This window comes from Macaca nemestrina, chromosome X (genome assembly GCF_043159975.1).
Source record: "Macaca nemestrina isolate mMacNem1 chromosome X, mMacNem.hap1, whole genome shotgun sequence".
Classification (NCBI taxonomy): domain Eukaryota; kingdom Metazoa; phylum Chordata; class Mammalia; order Primates; family Cercopithecidae; genus Macaca; species Macaca nemestrina.
In genome coordinates this window covers 5,173,650-5,191,598 of record NC_092145.1, presented here as the reverse complement: position 1 = coordinate 5,191,598, position 17,949 = coordinate 5,173,650, and the positions used below count along the sequence as shown (strand labels likewise).

The 17,949-nt window shown below is 42.5% G+C and overlaps 1 protein-coding gene and 1 long non-coding RNA gene across 9 annotated transcripts in view; one reads left to right on the top strand and one right to left on the bottom strand.

Moving 5' to 3' along the window:
* LOC139360599 (uncharacterized) overlaps positions 1 to 1,941 on the bottom strand; it is a 28,933-nt gene extending 26,992 nt beyond the window's left edge. The window contains exon 1 of the long non-coding RNA XR_011618103.1: positions 1,685 to 1,941. This is a non-coding gene — a long non-coding RNA (uncharacterized lncRNA). The remainder of the gene's footprint in view (positions 1 to 1,684) is intronic.
* Positions 1,942 to 1,988: 47 nt separating this feature from the next.
* LOC105495894 (myotubularin related protein 1) overlaps positions 1,989 to 17,949 on the top strand; it is a 77,692-nt gene continuing 61,731 nt past the window's right edge. For 5 of the 8 annotated variants that reach the window (XR_011618102.1, XM_024797319.2, XM_071088362.1 and 2 more), the window contains exons 1-2: positions 2,112 to 2,278; positions 7,776 to 7,881. Coding sequence is in view for 7 of the 8 variants with exons in the window: in XM_024797319.2 (XP_024653087.2) it covers positions 2,127 to 2,278; positions 7,776 to 7,881 (258 nt within the window). In the remaining variant the exon portion in view is untranslated. Of the gene's footprint in view, positions 2,279 to 7,775; positions 7,882 to 17,949 lie in introns of all 8 variants that reach the window. The other 3 variants (XM_011765815.3, XM_024797320.2, XM_011765814.3) reach the window with 1 other exon arrangement.

Genomic DNA, 17,949 nt, shown 5'->3' with positions numbered 1-17,949 from the left:
CACACCTGTGCCCATAACTGTGCCTTCTGCCTGGAATAACTTGACTCCTTTGCCTCATCAAGGATTTACTCATCTTTGAAGATTCAGTTTTATGTCACCTTTTTGGGGAAGTTTTCCTGACCTCCTCTTCTCCTATGGATTGGGGTAGGTGTTCCACTCCTGTGCAACCGTCCCCATTATAGCACTTGCCAACTTGTAATGTCATTGTTAATTTGTCTGTCCCCTTCACTGGATTGTGAACATCTTAGGCAGGGATATGTCAGATTCATCTCTGTCCTCTAAATCCCAAGTGTACTTAACTGAATTGAAAGTATGATAGTGTCACAGTGAATTCCTCTTTGACCTAATCTTTCTTGAAGAATATGGTACTTAAAATATGCTTAAAGTTGCACCGTTTTCTTTCTGACAATTCTCAGCACAGCTAAGATGCTTGCAGCTACTTGTAACAAAATACCCAACTAAAAGTGGGTGTCTTAGCGTGCTCAGGCTGCCAAAACAAAATACCATAGACTGGGTGGCTTAAACAACAGAAATTTATTTTCTCACAACTCTGGAGGCTGGAAAGTCCAAGATTAAGGGTCCAGCAGGGACCTAGTAAGGGCTCTGTTCCTGGCTTGCAGATGGCCACCTTCTTGCTGTGTACTCACACGGCCTTTTCTCAGTGTGCGCATGAGTGCATGACATCAAGCTCTCTGGTGACCCTTCTTAAAAAGCACCAGTTCCATCAGACTAGAGCTTGGCCCTCATGACCTAATTGCCTCTCAAAGACCCCATCTCCAAACACCATCACACAGGGAGTTAGGGCTTCAACATATGGACTTCAGGGGGATGAAAACATTCAGTCCGTAACAGTGGGCTAACCGTTTAATTTAATAATTTTAGAAAGCCAGCAACCTGCAGTAGGTGATTCTCCAGTGGGAGATAGGAGGTATTATTGTCTGGGGATCTTCCTTTCCTTCCTCCTAGCCCTCCTCACTCTGTCATCTTCTTACCCCAGGCTCACCTCCTCTTGTGAGTAAGATGGCTGTTGGGGCTTCAGGCATCATATCCTCAAAGTTCAGTTTGAAGTTATTAAGCTGGTAGGGCAGGATGGGTCTGGGATGGGCATGAGTAACTCCCTGTCTGCAGGTCTGCCTTTTAACAGTGAGCGAATTGTTCCCTTTATATCTCCTTTGCCAGACCTGGGTCATAGGACTCCTGTCTACACCCAGAGCAATCACAGGCGAAGAGGCTTAATCATGAGCCACACACCCATTTCCAACTTAATCGGGGTGAGGTGAGAGGGGATGAGCTGTTGGATATTCGAACCCACACAAAATGAGCAAGGAAATAAATCTAGCCCAGAAAGCCAATGTCCTAAACGCCTCACCAAGATATTGGCTTGATTTTCATAGCAGTGATTTTTAATCAACAGAAGTTAAATGTTGGTCTTAACATAAACCATGGGCGGAAGCTCCGAGGGCGGCATCAGAACACTTGGTTGCCCTACAGATGGCAAGGAGGTGGGTTTGTGGCGGCGGGGTGGGGGGGAGGGCGCGGGAGAATGGAGGGAAGAATGGGGTGGGGAGGAATTGCTAAAATGCACGGAATTGCTCGTGCTTCAAGATGTCAAGACCGAAGGAGCTTCAGCTGTCCTATACCTTTTCTGGGAAGGACAACTGAGGGGGGGAATCATTTTTAATACCTGAATGTCTTCAAACTTCTTTTTACACCCCACGTCTCTGCAGTCAACCCGGTGTAACTATAGAGCGAAGCACGCTACGCATAATCCGTATGGGGATTCCGAACCCCAGTGGCTCTGTACGCACCCAGGTCGCTGGAACAGGAGGTCCCAGACCCCCGCTCCAAGGCTTCGCGGGCGAGCGCCCAGGTGGGGCTGGGCGAGGTGGGGGTTCCCGGCGCCGACCTCGCGCACCGCCCTCCCCGCCCCCGCTCCCGCCCCCCGACCCCCGCGCGCGCGGCCTTGTGGGTAACGCGGGGCCGCCAGGTGACAGCTAATGGCGGCGGCCGCCTGAGGCGGGCGGGCGGGCGGTAGAGCAGGCGGCAGGAGGCGAGCGGCGAAACCTTCCCGGCCGCCGCTCCTGTCCCGACGGCGGCTTCCCCAAGGCGGCAGGACTCGGCGCGCCATGGACAGGCCGGCGGCGGCGGCAGTGGCGGCGGCGGGCTGCGAGGGCGGCGGGGGCCCGAACCCGGGGCCGGCGGGCGGCAGGAGGCCTCCTCGGGCCGCGGGGGGCGCCGCCGCCGGCTCCCGGCAGCCCAGCGTGGAGACCCTGGACAGGTAAGCGGGGCCCCGGGCCGCCCCGGCCTCTCGCGCCCCGCTCCCGAGTGCCCCGCGCGAGGCCTGCCCGCCCCGTCCCCGGGCGCCGCGCAGGGCCTGGCCGAGGCGGGGTGGGCTGCCCCTCTTCATCCATCCCCTCCGGCCCCTCCTCCCCCAAACCCCCGGAAACCTCAGCGCCCCATCCGGGGGCTGCCGCCCTCGGACCTGCTGCGGGCCGCGCACCTGGCTCACTTCCGCCCCGAGAGCCCCAGCTCCTGGATCCCCGGGAGGGGCTTCGCAGCTGTCAAACCACTTCCCGCGCCGCCACCTGCTGCCCTTGGCGACCGCTTGGCTGTCCCTGCCCAGGTCACCAATCCTCTTGGGAGGGAGATCCCAGCCGGGCTCTCCTCTTTTAGCATCACCTTGCTTCGTGTGGTTTTAAGACCCCAATTCCGCTGTGGCTGCTTGGGGTCTTTGATGGGGGATTGGGAGTGGGGACGGGGAGATGGGACCCCGCGGGCGTGGGAGCTGGTGCAGATCGAGGCAAAAATCCGAGATGGAAAACGTCCAAACTGCTCAGGAAGCAAGAAAACAGAACGGTTTACTTTCAGTTCTTCACACTTTGAGGGAACCAGTTTATTGTTTTCATGAACACACAGGCAAGCCTACTGCTACTGAGGCAGCTGCAGAACTAAGAGAAATCAGAAACATAAAGTGACCGTGTCTAGCTGGGAGGGGCCACCCCATCCTCCGACGACAAGGGATGGCCTATCCTGTAACCCGGAACATCCAGTTTTCCCACAACTTGGCCATGTCTCTGACACCAGAGTGCACTCAGGCAGCATGCACTGCTGTAATGTAACTCAGTCAGTTTTACATGCCCATTCTTGCCTGTCCTGGTCATACCATTGTGCCAAACTTTTGGGAGTTTCCAAAAGCGCAGAAACAAGAAACATTCCCTTCACCTTTGTTTCTACCTCAGTGTAATTACAATATATTTTAATAAATTACCCAAGTGGTTAGTGTCACTGAAAACCAGTCACAGCTAAGACAACACTTGAAATGGTGAGGACTCCACACATCTGCAAATATTCAACCATACACGAGGCCTGGGCGATTCAGAGAATAGCATAACACGGCTTTTGCTGTCTTACCATTTTGCTAGGCTTACCATCTAGTGGAGAATACAAACCAACCAACAGTGGAAATCGAATGTGATAAATGAGATAGGTGGTAGAGGCGAACACAGAAGTACTCAGGATGGGCATGCATCAGAATCATTTAAGGAGCCAAAGGAGACCAGAATGTGTCACCCCCAAATATGCCTCATCTTCTGGTTTCCTTCAGAGATTTTGATGATCAGGGAAAGCCTGAGAAAGGTGACATTTGAGTAATGCCCCATAAGAGGCGAGGGATCCAGCCATACAGATACCTGGGGTCAGTGATAGTATTCTATTCAGAGGCCTGTGCAAAGCCCTTGAGGTGAGTGTGAGCCAAGTGTTCCTAGATCAGCAAGGAGACTAGGTGTCACTAGCAGGGAAGGAGCTAGAGACAAGTAAGGGATGACGTTAGAGAAGTCACAGAGCCAGATGGTGGAGAGCCTCAGAGACCATGGGGAGTCATTGGGGACTTTGTGCAGAGGAGTGACATAATCTGTTGTAGATTTCAGTAGGCTCTCCATGGTGCTATGTGGACAATAGAGTGAAAGGGGAAGGAGTTGAAGCAGAGACTGGCAGTAGGAGGCTATTGTAGTAAGCCAAGTGAGATGGTGGCTCAGGCCAGAGTGGAGCGGAGGAGGGGAGAAGTGGTCAGATTCTAGATGTAATTTGAAGGCCTGCAGGGTAGAGCCAATGGGGTTTGCTGAAGAGTGGTTGTTTGGTATGAGAGAAGAATCTGGGAGAGTTCCAGAACTTTAGCTTGTGGGAAAATTGTGTTGCTGAGATGGAGAAGTCTCTCTAAGATGGAGCAGGGTTAGAAAATAGCAGGCTCTTCGCTCTGGACATATTAATTTTGAGATGCCAATTATATGTCCCAGAATAGATGTCAAAGATATAGTTGTTCTATCTGAGCCTGGAGTTCAGGGTTGTCTGAGCTGGAGATTCAAAGTGGGGAGTCATGGGCTTATAGGTGAGGCTTAAATACATGAGGCACGTGGAGTTCACAGAAGAATTGATGAGGGTCTGGAAAGGAGAGTTGGACTAGGAATAGGGCTGGGTGGATTTTCAAGATACTTACCAGGTAAGAGTGACCCGACATGGTGACCATTCAGATGTGAGGGGGGAGTGCTGGGTGGGCTTCAAGACAAACCTCAGCTTTCTAGCATGTGGGGGAAGGGTAACTGGCTGTGCTGCACCCTGAGTTAGGAAACACAGGAGCGGAGTAGGTTGTGGGGCTGAGCGGCTGATGCTGGTTTAGACAGGTTGAATTAGCAGGGTCTCTGGGCCAAACTAGTGGACGTGTCTTGTAGGAACATCAGCATTGAGATCAGGAGAGTCCAGTTTGGAGAAACAGAGCTGGGAGCCTCCAGCCTGTAAGTAGTTACTGGCACCAGGAGTATAGAGGGCAATTGCACAGACTACAGAGAAGGGTGGGGGAGGAATCATGGCCTCCTTTCTCAGTTCTGTCATCTCAACAAGCTCAGATTCACAGTTTTCTTTGAAGAGTGACCTCTAGAATGGAACCTGGCTCTATGGGTGGGACTTGGCCATGTCCCTTGGACTATGGAGCCTTCACTTCTGCTCTGAATACTGTAATTAATAATGAGGAAGCTGTGGTCCTGTAAGAGGATGTGTCTTGCCAAAGATCATGGAGTTAGCTGGTGACAGAAGCAGGACTCATGTCCAGGCCTCCTGTCTGCTAGCCCACTATGTTTCACTGTGCGTAACTACATTGGCCAGGATGCTTCTGGTTGCAGGTGACAGAAACCACCGTTCAATCTAGCTTAAGCCAAATGAGATGTCCTGGCTCACAGAACTGCTCCAGATAGGAGGAGAGATGGCCACAGGCACAGTTGAGGCCAGGATTGCAAACGGTGTTGTTGGGACTCCCCATCTCTCTCTCTGTCTTTTTTCCCCTCACTTTTTAATCCCTGTGAGTTCCTTAAGATGGTAGGGGTGGGGTGGGGTGGGAAGTGGCCTCCAGCAGCTCTGGATGCAGATCCATGTATTTCAGGATCCAAGAGGAAAGCCTGGGATTGGCTGGTCCTAGGTAACTCACCTACAAGTGGGAGCAGGTGGAGGAAGGGGTCAGCCTTCTTCTCCACTTTCCCCCACAGAAGCCTATGATGTGGGGAAGGGCAGTTCCCCAAAGTAAAGAGGAGGGTCCTTATCAGAAGAAGGGGGAAGGCATGCTGGGCAGGTGGTAATAACAGGTCACACTCATGCTCAGCAGTTGGGTTTCTGCAGTTTCTTCCTGTGTTTGCAACTGGTGGGTGCCGACAGAAAAAGGCATTATGACAGGCAAAGTATGATATACGCGGGAATGAAAGTGACTTAACCTTTAAGAAGGAAACAAATTTCTCTCTTTTCCCTCCTTCTCCCCCTCAGGTCGAAATTGTGGTATATAGATTCCTGGCATGTGATAGGAGTTTCTGCTCGTTCAGTATTTTCAACCACACAGATAACCTCTGGTGTGTTTTGATCAGAGACTGCAATTTGGATCACTAGCACAGAACTTCCATTTTCTTTATTTTACTCTTTGGGTCATTTTCCATATTGCCTGGGGATTCCAGGTGTTTCTGTCCTTCAGATACATGAGTGTGGGTTTAATCAGTGATGTGATTTTTTTAAAAGGCCTGAAACATTCTTTACAGTGAAAGCTACCTGCAAGGTAAACTTTTGTCAGTATTCTTAGCCTTCTAGCTTGATTTCTTAGTATTTTGCCAAATTGTGAGAGGAACCCGGCCTCTGGGGGCAATTGTTAAATCTCTCACTGCCTAGTTGGCTTATGTGGTCTTTTAGGTCAGGTGAGTACAGCCTGACCACTTGCCAGTCATGTGACCTGGGGCAAAACTGGGCCTTAATTTTTTCATCTGTAAAATGGGTCACTGTGAGGCTGGGCAAGGCTACATGTGTGAAAATGCTTTGATGCCTCAGAGCTCTGTGGGAGTGAAAGATGACATTTTCTTTGCATTGCTGTGTTTTCATATAAAGCGGTTGGCTCGCATCTGTGCTGCTGGCTTCAGTGCAGTGAGTCAGTCACTATTTGTTGTTCCATGTCCTGTTGAGGACAGCTACTTTCTCACAGGGCATGTCACCTCTGTGCCTCAATTTTCTCTCCTCAAAGACAAGTTGGCTAGTCCCTGTTCTGCCTTCTCATCACACCATGGTTGTGAGGCTCTGATATAATAAAAACCATTTGTGCTTGTAATCCCAGCACTTTGGGAGGCCAAGGCAGGCGGATCACCTGAGGTCAGGAGTTCGAGACCAGTCTGGCCAACACGGTGAAAACCCATATCTACTAAAAAATACAAAAATTAGCCAGGCATGATGGCACACGCCTGTAATCCCAGCTACTAGGGAGGCCGAGGCAGGAGAATTGCTTGAACCCGGAAGGGCGAAGTTTGCAGTGGGCCAAGATCGTGCCACTGCACTCCAGCCTGGGTGACAGAGCAAGACTCTGTCTCAAAAAAAAAAAAAAAAGAAAAGAAATAAAAAATAAAAACCATTTGTAAGTTGTCAAAGCACTTACAGAAGTGTAAGGTATTGTTAATACTACACAGAGAATATCATTTTTCTAGGCTGTAATTTATAAATCTCATGATTTTCTTCTGAGTCACTTTACTTCACTCAAAAGTATACTATTTTCTAGATTTAAAACTACCAACATGAAATTAATTGAATGTTTGAAAAGCCTATGCTGTAAGATAAATATTTCACATATTTCTCCCGGGTGGGTGCAGTGGCTCATGCCTGTAATCCTAGCACTTTGGGAGGCTAAGGCGGGTGGATCACTTGAGCCAGGAATTCAAGACTAGCCTGGGAAACATGGCAAAACCCTGTCTACACACACACACACACACACACACACACACACACACACACACACACACGCCGGGCATGGTGGCATGTGCCTGTAGTCCTAGCTACATGGGAGGCTGAGGTGGGAGGATCTCTTGAACGTGGAAGGTTGCAGTGAGCCGAGATTGCGCCACTGCACTCCAGCCTGGGCGACAGAGTGAGACCCCATCTCAAAAAAAAAAAAAAAAAAGGATTTCTTCTGTATAATTTTAATAGAGTAAAATTCCATTAAATGGTAGAGAATAGTAAGCTTAACTAACACCTAGAATCTTCAACTTTTTTTGAGAAAATTGGGTGATTCATTTAAAATTAACCTGGAACCTAATCTTATTTCCTAGTTGTCAGTTGCTATTTCAGTTCTTAGATTAAATGTAAAGGTAACCAAAGAGTCTAGTTAGTTCATCTAAAAAAAGAAGTATTATCATATTCCTATTCAGTGCTAGTTTTTTCACTGAGATCCTATGATATAATGTTTTGTAATCCATGCTATTTTTTTTTAGTCCTACAGGGTCACATGTTGAATGGTGTAAACAGCTTATAGCTGCTACAATTTCTAGTCAGATTTCAGGTTCAGTGACATCAGAAAATGTATCCAGAGATTACAAGGTAAGCAACATTGAGTGCTTAATTCATTTTCAGTATGCTAAGTAGCCAAGAAGCTTTGCAGTTTTAATTCAAGTGAACCGTTGGCCCTTTGATGCAACACGGCCATTTGCTCGAGAATAAGGACGAAAGGTTCTCTGTTGTTAGATCTAAAATGTAGAAGAGAAATTTTACCAGTATCCAGTACATATAGTTTTGTAATTGAGAGGAGAAGCTGTCTTTAGATGACGATGATTCTTTTAAAAATCAAGTTCCATTTTATAATAATAAATGCATATAGCTTCTTTGTTAGTATTGTGAGTTTCAGAAAATATCTTGATGTACAATACTTCCCTAACTTCACAATTTTTTAATGTATTATCTGTGAGTATTCAGCATTAACATGTGATACTAGAATGAATAAAAACCTTTCCAAAATCTCAAAAGAGTATTGTATGGGCAGCCTCATTTTTCAGTCCTTACTGAAGTGAAAATCTTTTTGTTTATTTTAAAAGTTAGATTCTCTGCTTATTCTAAATTTAAGTGATAAGCTCCTTGTCAGCAGAGACTAGGGCAGTTTTACTCACCACTGGCTTCCCAGGCGCAATCCTGGAGCATAATGGTTGCTCAATAAATATTGAATCAATTAACAAACCAAAAAAAATCGCTTGCTCCATCTTTGTTAAGGCTAAAGACTAACTTCATTTTAACGTCAATAAACTATTAATAGGTACATTAAATGAAATCACATTTATATTTCAGTAGTGATGTTTGCCTAAATTGAGGTTTCTGTTTATTAGTAGCCATTTTTGCCTGCTAGTAAGAGATGATTGATTTTTCACAAGTGTGTGTAAAATGCATTTGATATCCCAGACTACCATTAGTTAACAATCTCTCAAAATCATGGTCCTTGCCAGATATCAAATCTTACAAATATCAAGAATTACAGTAAAGATCCTAATTAATTCTTAGTAGATGCTCCCAGGAGCTTTATCTTCAGTTTCTCTTTAGAGCTCATAGGGTAATAACAAGGGCAGAAACAGGCTCAGGAGGCCAACTAATTGAGATTTGGCTATGGTGCTGTCTCTTGCTTCATCCAAACTGGCAGATGCTGTTGATTATGCCTACCAAAGGAAGGCATAGCTGTGGATTACCAGAAATTGGATAATCTGCCCAGCTAGAAGACAGTATATTTCTTAATAGTTTTTCCTGCTATCTGGTGTTCATGTTTGCCCATAAAAGAGCAGCTAGGGCTCCTGGACCTTAAAACCTGGCCGGGCAAACACACTGTCTCCAGGTGGGAGAAGCATTTTTTGCATCACCGATGCGTGAATGACTGGTCACTGACCAGCTGCGGATTGCACCAGTTCCAGTTGCCCTATTGCCTGCACCTTAGCTGAGAAACTGCCTGCTGAGAGACTTAAGAACCCATATTAGCAGAGAATAGCTGCCACACCTTGGGGTGATTTTCTTTATGGACAATTATGAGTTAACTGTAATGTTTTCATTAAGATTGAATAGTTGTTAGTGTTGTGTGTGTCCTATAAAAGATTGGATGTCGACTGTGTGCATAGCTTTCTAACATTACATGAATAGATCAGACTGAATCTGTACTTTAACATGAAGCAACTAAGTTTTTTCAATCTTAGTCTATTTACAAATTTTGTGCAGCAGAATTAGCTCATGTTGGAATGGTTGAACAGATGGTATTCAGAAAAAATAAGGCTTTCTTTCTTTTGGAAATTAAGTTCCTACATCAGATCATAGCTAAAGTCTTTGATGAATTATTGTAAGGGAGCATGTTTTATAATTGTCTTTGTTATATTTGCCCTGTAGCTAAATCTGAAAAGTTGGTGTTAAATTTATAATTCAGGGGTTGTTACACTTTCTTCAAGGAGAGGTTTTTTTAATATAATAAATACATAAAATATTTCTAAACCACAAAGATAATTGTACATGCTCCCTATAAAGTAGTTCTTAAAATCAGGGTAACCAAAAATGGGCCTTTGGGACCCTGCTGGCATGGGAGCTATTGCATGGGGTTGACCCTGATGATCCAGATAAAGTTCCTTGAGGATTTAAGTTGCAGTCATCAGTTGATATTTGAAATTATCTATTGTGTAAGTGTCTTATTTGAAATACACACTTAATTTGGGGGCTAATTTATTATAGATTAAACTCAACGTCAGTAATTAAATGGGAGCAGATGTTTATATGGAGCAGAGCACTTGGCATCTTATTTTAAATGCTGATTGTCTTCTGAGTTGTAACAGGCTGTCGAGAATGGTTCTATGTCATCATCATCATCAACCCTCTAACATATATAAGCTCTGTGGTTTTGTAATGCTTTTTGACATGTCATCCATTTAAGCCTTAAAACAACCCAGTGAACCTGGGTGTGGTGGCCTGTAGTCTCAGCTACTTGGAAGGCTAAGATGGGAGGATCACTTGAGTCCAGGAATTCAAGGCTGCAGTGTGCTGTGATCGCATTTGTGAAAAGCCAATGCATTCTAGCCTGGACAACATAGAGATATCCTGCTTCTTTAAAAAAGTCCATTGAGGTAGCTGTTATTACAATCATCATTTAACAGATGAGGAAACCAAGGCCTAGAGAGATGAAATGACTTGCTTAGGGTCATACAGTTAGACTTGGGATTTGAACTCAAGTCATCCTATTGAAAAACTAGAGTGATTTTAAGATTTTGTCCCACCCCATTCCCATCCACTGCCTTTCATTCTTTATTTTTTCTTCTTTTTCTTCTTCTTCTTCTTCTTTTTTTTTTTTTAATAGAGATGGGGTCTCACTATGTTGCCCAGGCTGGTCTTGAACTCCTGGGCTCAAGTGATCCTCCCACCTCGGCCTCCCAAAGTGCTGGGATTACAGGTGTCAGCCACCACACCTGGCCTCATCCACTGTTTTTCAAAATGTGACCCTTGGGTCTTCCGAAAACAGCATTCCCTGGAGTACCTGTAAAAATGCAGCTTCCTGGGCTCCATTTCAGATTTACTGAATCAGAGTCTCTGAGGCAAGGAAACAAGGGTCTCATATATTTCTTATGCACGATAAAATCTGAAAGCCTAGGCTTCCTGAGTTTATATCTGTTGAAATTGGTGATTGGACCCTGTATTTCTGGTGTGTTACTAAGAATCTGAATAATTAGCAACTCAGATATTGGAGAATAATTATTTTATTATTTACTCATATCATAAATTGTCAGCCCAGGGTCAGCTCATCTAAAGTACAGAATATCGCTGGTATCACATGAGATGAGTTTAGACAGTATGTCCATGGATATATTTTAGTAGCTATGTAATTATTTTCTTGTGTATTAGAAAAATCAGCACATCAGGCTTGTGATTTAGTGGATGTTATGGCTTAGAGCAGGCAAAGTATTAAAAAGGAGTTGATTTTAAATCAATATAAAGATAAGTATAAAATTAGTATGGGCAGTTTGCAGATACAGCAAACCAAACTTGTTGAGGTGGTTTGTGAAATGGTAAGTTTGGCAAGCATTGTCCCAGCTGAAAGAGTGGATAGCTATTATACTGAATTGTGGGGCAGCTAAATTAATAAATGCCTGATTTAATACTGAGTCGTCCTGAAGACTGGCCTGATAATTAAGACTATTAGACAAAATGTAATAAAATATTTGTTTTGCTTGTCCCCCCTCCACTACCAACTCAATTGCTTTCATTTTTACTAGGCTAACAAATGGTAAAAAATCTCTCTTGAATTTGTCAGAAATTTTAAGAACAAAATTCGAATGTAATCTGTAGATTAGATGAAATAATACAGTTACAAATGGAAACATTTTTAGAAACTATTGGTAGAAGTGACATAGTTGATCACAGCTTCCATTGTTTGGAAAGTAGGACTAGGCTATGAAAAGAGAACATGATGGGGTGGTATAAACAATATTGGTTAGCTTGTGACCTTGTATAGTCTCTCAGGCTCAGTTTCCTTATCTGGAAGGATAAAGGGGCTTGGGTTAGATTATTCACCTCTAAATGCCTTTCTTGGTAGAACATTATTCAATTGTGTTCAAAAGAATTTGATTTGGGCCAGCTTTATGAAAATTAGGACACTATAGTTTTATTATTATTATTATACTTTAAGTTCTAGGGTACATGTGCACAACGTGCAGGTTTGTTACATATGTATACATGTGCCATGTTGGTGTGCTGCATCCATTAACTCATCATTTCCATTAGGTATATCTCCTAATGCTATCCCTCCCCCCCACTCCCAACAATAGGACCCGGTGTGTGATGTTCCCCTTCCTGAGGACACTATAGTTTTAATGTGATCATCTTCCTTCCTCTTGCTTCATCATTATCATCACCTCTTTTCTGTTCTCCTTCCCTCACCCACACACACACAGTAGCTATATCTCTTCTCTAAACATTCTGAAGAAAAATGAGAAAATGGAGATGACCTTGTACTAAGTTTAATCATTGGATAGGCTAGTACAGTAATTACATTTGGAGGGAAGTCGAAGGCAGAGTATAGGAAAGGCTTCATTATGCTTGAGCTGAGTCTTGGTTAACATTTCTTAAATTGGGCCCTAGTCTATGAAAAGGGAAGCTTTAGCATGAACTTTCGAAGTCTATGTCTGTAATCTATAGCCTGGCCTCGTGACTTATAAATCAGAGGTTGCAAACTCAGATGCCTTCATGGGACAGTTCACAAATCTAGGCAGACATGGAGGAGTGCTGTAGAGAACTGGAGAGTACAGAATGCCCACCTAACAGCAAATAATTTTTTTTAAAAAACCTATGGTACCATAGGCCTCCAGTTTGTAACCACTGTAATAGATACAAGAGTGCTATCCTATCATCATTTTTGTGGGAAATAATTATTTCTTAAAAATGTTAAGATTTAGACTTCTGTTTCTGGAAAAACTGGAAGCAAATATATTTTCTCTTATTCTTCTTACTAAGTACAACTGAAAACCTTGGATATTATCTACAAAATAAACATAAGAATACTCTGAAAGGTAGAAAAGGCAGACTAGCTAGGGGCCTCAAGACCCAGGGAATGACATGGTTGTGAGTTTCCTGGGGTTGTTTTTGCCACATATGTCCCAGACTCATTGCTGAAGAAACCAGTAAGTCAGAAATGCCAACAGGCGCAGATAAGAAAGGCCTACTCTGTCTAGCCAGAGGACCAGGAAAGGGGCACCTAGCAAAAAGAAAACACACTAACTACTCTACTCCAGCCAAACACCACAGAAAAAAATTATGACCCACACCCACCCCACCAACAAAGCCAGTTGGGAGAGCCTGATTTCCACCCTTGCCAGGCTATACTGAGGCATACCAACTCCCTGGAGTGGTGGTGGTATTAGGGGAGACCTGGTGAAGAGTCATGACTTTCACTGTCATCTATTGTTAGGCAGGTTGCCCCTTCTAGTGTGGTGTCAGTAGAGGCCGTATCAAGGGCAACAATGAGGCACCCCTTTTTCTCTCAGCCAGGGAGGTTTCTGTGGAAGCCTAGGTGGGAGCTAGAACTCTCACCCCTGCTCAGCAGTAATGAGGAGCCCTCCACTCTGCAGTGTCAGTGGAGGCTGAGTAGGGAACCTGGACTCCTACCCCTATCTAGAAGTAATGAAGTAGTACCCCTCTTCTCTTGGAGCAGTGTCAGAGGAAGCCAGCTTAAACAGAAGGTTTGAATAAGATCCAGAGTTTTAAAACATAATGCCTCAAATGTGCAGATGTTAATGAAAAATCACTCGTTATACTGAGAATGAGGAAGATCTCAAACTGAATGAAAAAAGAGAATCAACAGATGTCAAAACTGAGATGATAGAGATGTTAGATTTTAAAGAAGTCATCATAAAATTGCTTTTTTGTAAGCAATAAGCAGTTACAGATACGCTTGAAACAAACAATGAAAAAAAAAAAGTTTCCACAAAGAAATGTAAGAGACAAAGAAGAACCAGATGGAAATTTTAAAACTAGAAAATACAATAAATGAAATAAACTCAAAGGATAGGTTCAACACCATAATAGAGAGGACAGACAAAAAGAATCTGTGAACTTGAAAATCGAACAATAGAAATTACCCAATTTGAGTAACAGAGATAAATGAACAGAGCCTCAGGGACTTGTGGGAGTATAACAAAAGATCTAACACTTATGTCATCAAAGTCCCAAAGGAGAGAGAGGGGATGGGGCTGAAAAAGCACCTGAAGAAGTAATGACTGAAAGCTCCCCAAATTTGGCAAAACACGTAAGCCTACAGATTCAAGAAGCTGAGTGAATCCCAAATGAGAGAAATCCCCTCAAATGCACACAAAGACACATTATAGTCAAATTTCTGAAAACTGAAAACAAAGAAAAAAATATTGAAAGTAGTAAGAGAAATAACACTTTACCTATAAGGAAAATTAATTCTAATGACAGTGGATTTTTCATCAGAAACCATGAAGGTCAGAAGGAAGTGGCACAACATTTTTCAAGTGCTGAAAGAAAAAAGTCAACCGTGTAAAAATATGCTACAGGAATGAAGAGGAAATCAAGACATTTTCAGATGAAGGAAAACTGGAAGAGAAGTTGTCACTAGCGTACCTATCCTAAAAGAATGGCTAAAGAAAGTTCTCTGAACAGAAAGGAAGCAATAAAAGGAGGAATCCTGAGACACCAGGAAGGAAGAAAGAACACAGCAAAGAAACCTCCTAAAACTAATAAGTGAGTTTAGCAAGGTCACAAGACAATATAGATATAAGATTAATATATAAAAGTCAGTTGCATTTCTATGTACTAGCAACATGTGGAGACCAAAATTAAAAACACAGTGCCATTTACATTAGTATTATAACAATGAAATACTTAGGTATTGTCTTAGTCCATTTTCTGCTGCTGTAACAGAATGCCACAGACTGGGTAATTTGCAAAGAAAATAAATGTACTACTTTCAGTTCTAGAGGCTAGGAAGTCCAAGTATGAGGGGTGATCATCTGGTCAGGGCCTTCCTGCTGCGTCATGACACAGCAGGAGACATCACATGGCAAGATAGAGCAAACCTGCTAGCTCAGATCTCTCTTCTTATAAAGTCACCAGTCCCGTCATGGAAGCCCTACCCTGATGACCATATCTAATCCCAATTACTTTCCAAAGGCCCTACCTTCAATAAACATGAATTTGGGGATTTGGTTTCCAATACATGAAATTTAGGGGACGTGTTCGAACCCCTACAGTGGCTGTACCATTTTACATTCCCTCCAACGGTACACAAGGGTTCTAATTTCTTGATGTTCTTGCCAACACTTGTTATTTGTGATGTTTGTGGTTTTTGTTGTTGCTGTTGAGATGTAGGAGTTTTTTTTTTTTTTTTTTTTTTTTTTTTTTATGTTCTGGATATTAATACCTTGCCAGAGATGTGATTTGCAAATATTTTCTTATGAAATTTTGGGGATGTATTCCAACCATAGCAAGTATAAATCTAATAAGACATGAACAGGACTCATATGCTGAAAACTATCAAATATTGATTAAAGAAATCAAAGAAGATCTAAATTAATGGATACATACAGCGTTGTTCATGTATTTGGATGATTCAATATAGGAAAAATGTCACTTCTCCCCTAATTGATATACACATTTAGCACAATTCCTATCAAAATCCCAGAAAGATTTTTTGTAGATATAGATTTAAAACTTATATGGAAAGGCAAAGGAACTGAAGTAGCTGAAACAATTTTGAAGAATAAAGTGGGAAGAATCAGTCTAAATGACTTCAAGACATGTCGTATAGGTACAGTAATCAAGACTATGGCAGAGGTACAGACACACAGATCAATGGAACAGAGCAGAGAACCTACAAGTCATCCCACAGAAATATGCTCAACTGATTTTTTTTTCCACCAAGACATGAAAACAATTTAATGGTTGAAAGATAGACTTTTCAACAAATGCTGCTGGAGTAATTGGACATCTGTAGACAAACAAAAAACCTTGATCTAAGTCTCACATCTTATACAAAAATTAACTCAAAATGAATCACAAACTTAAAAGTATAAAACTTTTAGAGAAAAAAGAAAACCTTAAGGATCTGGGGCTAGGTAAATCATTCTTCTTAAACTTTACACCAAAAGCACAATCCATAAAAGGAAAAATTGATCAAAATGTAAAACCTTTTGCTCTATGAAAGACTCTGTTAAGATGAAAAGACAAGCTACAGAGTGGAAGAAAATAGATGCATACCTCATATCTGACAGATGACTAGTATTTAGAATATATAAGGAATATTTGAAACTCGACAGTAAAACCATCAAACCATCCAATTAGAAAATGAGCAAAAAATATGAAGCATCTCAACAAAGAGGATATACACATGGCAGGTAAGCACGTGAAAAGACGTTCAGGATCATTTCTCAATAGGGGAATGTAAATTAAAGTCACAGTGAGATATCACTACATCCTATTGGAATGGTTAGAAATTTTTGAAAAGTGACACCACCAAATGTGGAGAACCAGATTATTCACTGATTGCTGATGGGAATGTAAAATGGTACAGCCACTCTGGAAAACAGTCTGGCAGTTTCTTAAAAACGAAATGTGCACCTGCCATATGACCGAACAATTGTACTCCTGGGCATTTGTCCAAGACAAATTAAATCTTATGTTTGCATAAAAACCTGTACATGAATGTTTTTAACAATTTTATTCATAATCGCCAAAAACTGGAACCCACCCAGATGTTCTTCATCAGGTGTATTGTTAAACAAATTGTAGTACATCCATGCTATGAACTGTATTACTCAGCAATAAAAAGAAATAATGATACACACAAGCAACTTGGATGAATCTTAAAGGAATTACGTGAGTAAAATAATGACAGTACCAAAAGGTTACATACTGTATGACTTCATTTATATGACATTCTTCAAATGGCAAAATGATAGAAATAAAGATAGATGAGTGGTTGCCAGGGGCCAAGAAGAGAGGAAAGCAGGGAGGGGAGTAAGATGTGGCTATAAAAGGTTAACAGTAGAGTTCATTGTAGTGATGACATTTTTCTGCATCTTGATTGTAATCAATGCCAATATCCTGGTTCTGATATTGTACTATAGTTTTGTAATATGCTACGATTGAGGAAATTGGGTGACTGGTACATGGAATCTGTATTATTTCTCACAACTGCATGTGGTTTTACAATTATCCCAAAATTTAAAGTTTAATTTTAAAAGTCAAGATTTTTAGACTGCTGAATGATTCTATATTGCATGTAAAAATTTGTATCATTGTATTTATAACAACTGAAAAATACAGTTATGCTAAAAAAGATGTTAGAAGTTATTATGTTTCTTATAATAAATTTAGTTAACAGCAAGAATATCAACAATTATCCTTCTACTAGTCAATTAACAATATATTCATTACTTTTGTAAATGGAAATTGGGCCAGCATACTTCAGCCAGGATAGAAACGAACAGCTCATTTGCCACATTTTATGGTGGGCCTTAAGAGTGATTGTTTCAGTCAAGATTTGACAAAGGTATCAGGTAAGGTTTAGGTGTGGCTAATTTCCCAAAAACCAGGGTTGTACTTTTTTTTTTTTCTTTTTTGGAGATAGGGTCTTGCTCTGTTGCCCAGGTTGGAGTGCAGTGGCACCATCAAGGCTCACTGCAGCTTTGACCTCCTAGGCTCAAGTGATCCTCCCGCCTTGGCCTCCTGAGTAGCTGGGACTACAGGCATGCGTCACCACATCCAGCTAATTTTTATTTTTTGTAGAGATGGGGTCTCCTTATGTTACCTGGGCTGGTCTCGGACTCCTGGACTCAAGCAGTCCTTCTGCCTTGGCCTCCCAAAGTACTGGGAAGCCAAGGTGTAAGCCACTGCACCTGGCCCCAGGGTTGTATTTTGATGATGATGTTAAAAAATGTATTGGGAAGACTATTTTAGATTTTTATTGGCCTGCATAGACTTCTGTTTATTGAGGCTTCAATAAACATGCTTAGTTTTACTAGAGCAAGAACCGTCTCCTCCTGACTGACAGTCCCAACTTCTTAGCAGAGTAAAACCTTTTTTTAAAAAATACGTATTTTGTAGCAATCTGATTGCTAAAGCAAAAATATTTATAGACTTTAT